The sequence below is a fragment of the Orycteropus afer genome, unplaced genomic scaffold (genome assembly GCF_000298275.1).
Source record: "Orycteropus afer afer isolate SDZICR_OR568_19922 unplaced genomic scaffold, OryAfe1.0 scaffold00035, whole genome shotgun sequence".
In the NCBI taxonomy this organism is placed as follows: domain Eukaryota; kingdom Metazoa; phylum Chordata; class Mammalia; order Tubulidentata; family Orycteropodidae; genus Orycteropus; species Orycteropus afer.
Window position 1 is genome coordinate 5,311,414 of NW_006921622.1, and position 2,800 is coordinate 5,314,213.

At 35.0% G+C, this 2,800-nt stretch overlaps 1 protein-coding gene across 1 annotated transcript in view; it reads left to right on the forward strand.

The window, feature by feature from the left end:
- MALRD1 (MAM and LDL receptor class A domain containing 1) overlaps window positions 1-2,800 on the forward strand; it is a 1,363,654-nt gene that overhangs the window by 71,013 nt on the left and 1,289,841 nt on the right. Inside the window, exon 5 of the mRNA XM_007936352.1 lies at window positions 2,028-2,124. Coding sequence (XP_007934543.1) covers window positions 2,028-2,124 — 97 coding nt within the window. The remainder of the gene's footprint in view (window positions 1-2,027; window positions 2,125-2,800) is intronic.

Genomic DNA, 2,800 nt, shown 5'->3' on the forward strand with positions numbered 1-2,800 from the left:
ATCCATACTGCAGACTGTATTCTTCAACCTTCATCAGTAGGTGCCTTAAGTCATCCTCACTTTCAGCAAGCAAAGTTGTATCATCTGCATATCAAAAAAAGAGGTTAATAAGTCTTGTATGATTGGATAGGACACACACACACACACACACAAAAGCGTTTCCCAAGGCCATTCTGCAGTTTTTAGCATTGGAGATTGGAAATCTTTTGGCACTAGAAAAAGCATCAGGTGAGAGGTCCAATTTGACAGGAAAGAATAGCATATGATGAATTAGAGGTGACTTTGTGTCATCTGAGTGAAAATGTCCAACAGGCTGTAGAGATGAGAGAAGAGAACTCAGGAGAGATGTGAACATGCATGATGTAAATTTGTGTTTCATTAGCCTGGGTGAGACCATTGAAACCTTGAAGATGAGTAGAGGAGAGAGAGTGGAGGGAAAAGAAGAGGCTGGTGATATAGTTAATACTTATTTCTACTTCACTCTTTAAATGTGGTTACATATAGGACTGCTTAGCTCAGCAAGAACTAGGGAATATCTCCTTGTGAAAAAGCTGTCGAGATGAATAAAATGTTAATCTGTAGAGAACTGATTTTTCATCTACAAATATACTCTTCATATAATAGTTTAAATATTTTAATAACTCTGAGTTATTATAATAATAGCTAACATTTATCCAATGCTTACTATGTGCTGGGTGCTATTTTGCATATAGTAACTCATTTATCCTTGTATAAACATTATCATGTAATTTGTTATTTTTATCATTATCATTTTATAAAAAGAAAACTAAAGGTAGAGAAATGTTAAGGAATAGAAAAGTTAAGTAATGATTTCAAGGCCCTGTTGCTCTTAAGTGGTGAAGCTGGAATCTGAATCCAAGGAGTCTTCAAATATACATTTTTTTTTCAAATATACATTTTAAATCATTATACTGTACTGTCATATAAAACCATTCATAACAACTGTCTTTTACAGGTCTTTGATGACATAATCCTGTTTTCTAAGTAGTCATATAGCAAGCATTCTTAAGGGCAGTAATGTTTTTGTGTGAAGAAAATATGACTTTCCTAGGGCAATACCTTGAAAGGTTTCTTGATAGGTTGTGCATGAATCTCATTATATTTTTAATAGAGGGGTAGATAGCATCTGGTTTGAAAAAAAATATGATATGTATAGCATGTTGCATAGGAACAAAAAAGAGTGTACCACAGCAAAACAATCTGCCATGGTTAATGCATCCAGGCTAATCATTAAGCTAAAAAGCATTGTGGATCTTTTGTTGAAATAATAAAGCATTTATATTATACAAACAAGGCCGAACAATGCACACAAGGTTAACATAGCCACGATTTAAGCCTCAAACAGTGATATTCATTATGGATGGTGCGATAATACTTTTCACTAACACACAAGTTTTGTATTGATTTAGGTAATTAGGAAATTAGAAGATAGCTTCTTCCTAAGTTTCTCAGAGTAATCATACCAGAGTATTTTCTCTTGGTGCAGACTTAAGCTGGATCCAGATCACACTGTCCCATTCAGTCATTTTAACAGTAAGTCATTTAACCATTGTTTCCAATCCAATAAATGGGAAAATGTGCACAGGACATGTCTTAAGGCAGGACTGTGAATAACCTTTAGAGAACCAGAGATGGAAATAGATCATAATTACAAAATACTAAGAACTGAGGAACAAGATGGAACCTAGGTCCAAAGGCTGGTTAATGCTAAATAGTAGGAACATCTAGAAAGTAAACAAAGATGGTGGTTGTTGTATAGAAACCAGATGAATATTTTATTTCACAAACATATATTATATATATGTTATATAACTTACATCATGCATCTGAGATACAGGGGTAGCCATACATTTTCTTGTCCTTGAGAATGTTTGCTTTAATTTCTTTCCATTTTAAATTGTCATGATTACCCAATACCTGTAAAATGTGACAAGTTTCTTATCTGTAAGCTCTCTTCTACAAGACCACGAGACAGTGATATTCCTTGTTTTGTTTTTCTTACACAGGTTGTTTTTCAAGGTCAAATGATTTCAACTCATGAACAGGATGAAGTCATAGCTATTGATGATATATCTTTCAGTCCAGGCTGCCTGCCTACAAATGGTAAAATTTTTTTCTTTCGTTTTTATCCCTATTGTGTATAACAAATCTAGTACAACTTAAGGATTGTAATGATTGTTTCTTGCTCTTTATTTTTGTCTAATGTTTCAGTGTAGGTTATTTTCCATTGTTCTCATCTATTTTATAATAGTAACTGGAAGTGAAGATAAGCTATTTTTCACCGACTGCAATAAGAGTCCAAAGGAGCTCTCGTGGCACAGTGGTTAAAACATTTAGCTGCTAACTAACAGTTTAGTGGTTCAAAGCTTCCAGCTGCTCTGTGGAGAAAAGTGAGACAATCTGCTTCTGTAAAGATTTACAGCCTTGGAAACCCTATGGGGAAATCCTACTATGTCTTATAGGGCCATTGTGAGTCGGAATTGACTTGATGGCAGTGGGTTTAGTTTGGTGGGTAATAAGAATTCAATGGAATAATTTAACCTGAGAATTGAAAAATTATAATAGAGTTTACATCAGCTGGTTAAATCTTACCAAAAAAGCTCTATGCCAGGAGGCGGGGCAAGATGGCGGACTAGGCAGAAGGATTGCACAGACCCTCTTCAACAAAGAAAAGGGAAACCAATAAATACAGACACAGAAGATAATCTTGGACCCCTGAGCCTTGAGGGAAAGGATGCAGAATTGGACTAAACCCCAACTAGCAGAAGAATTTGCGTGA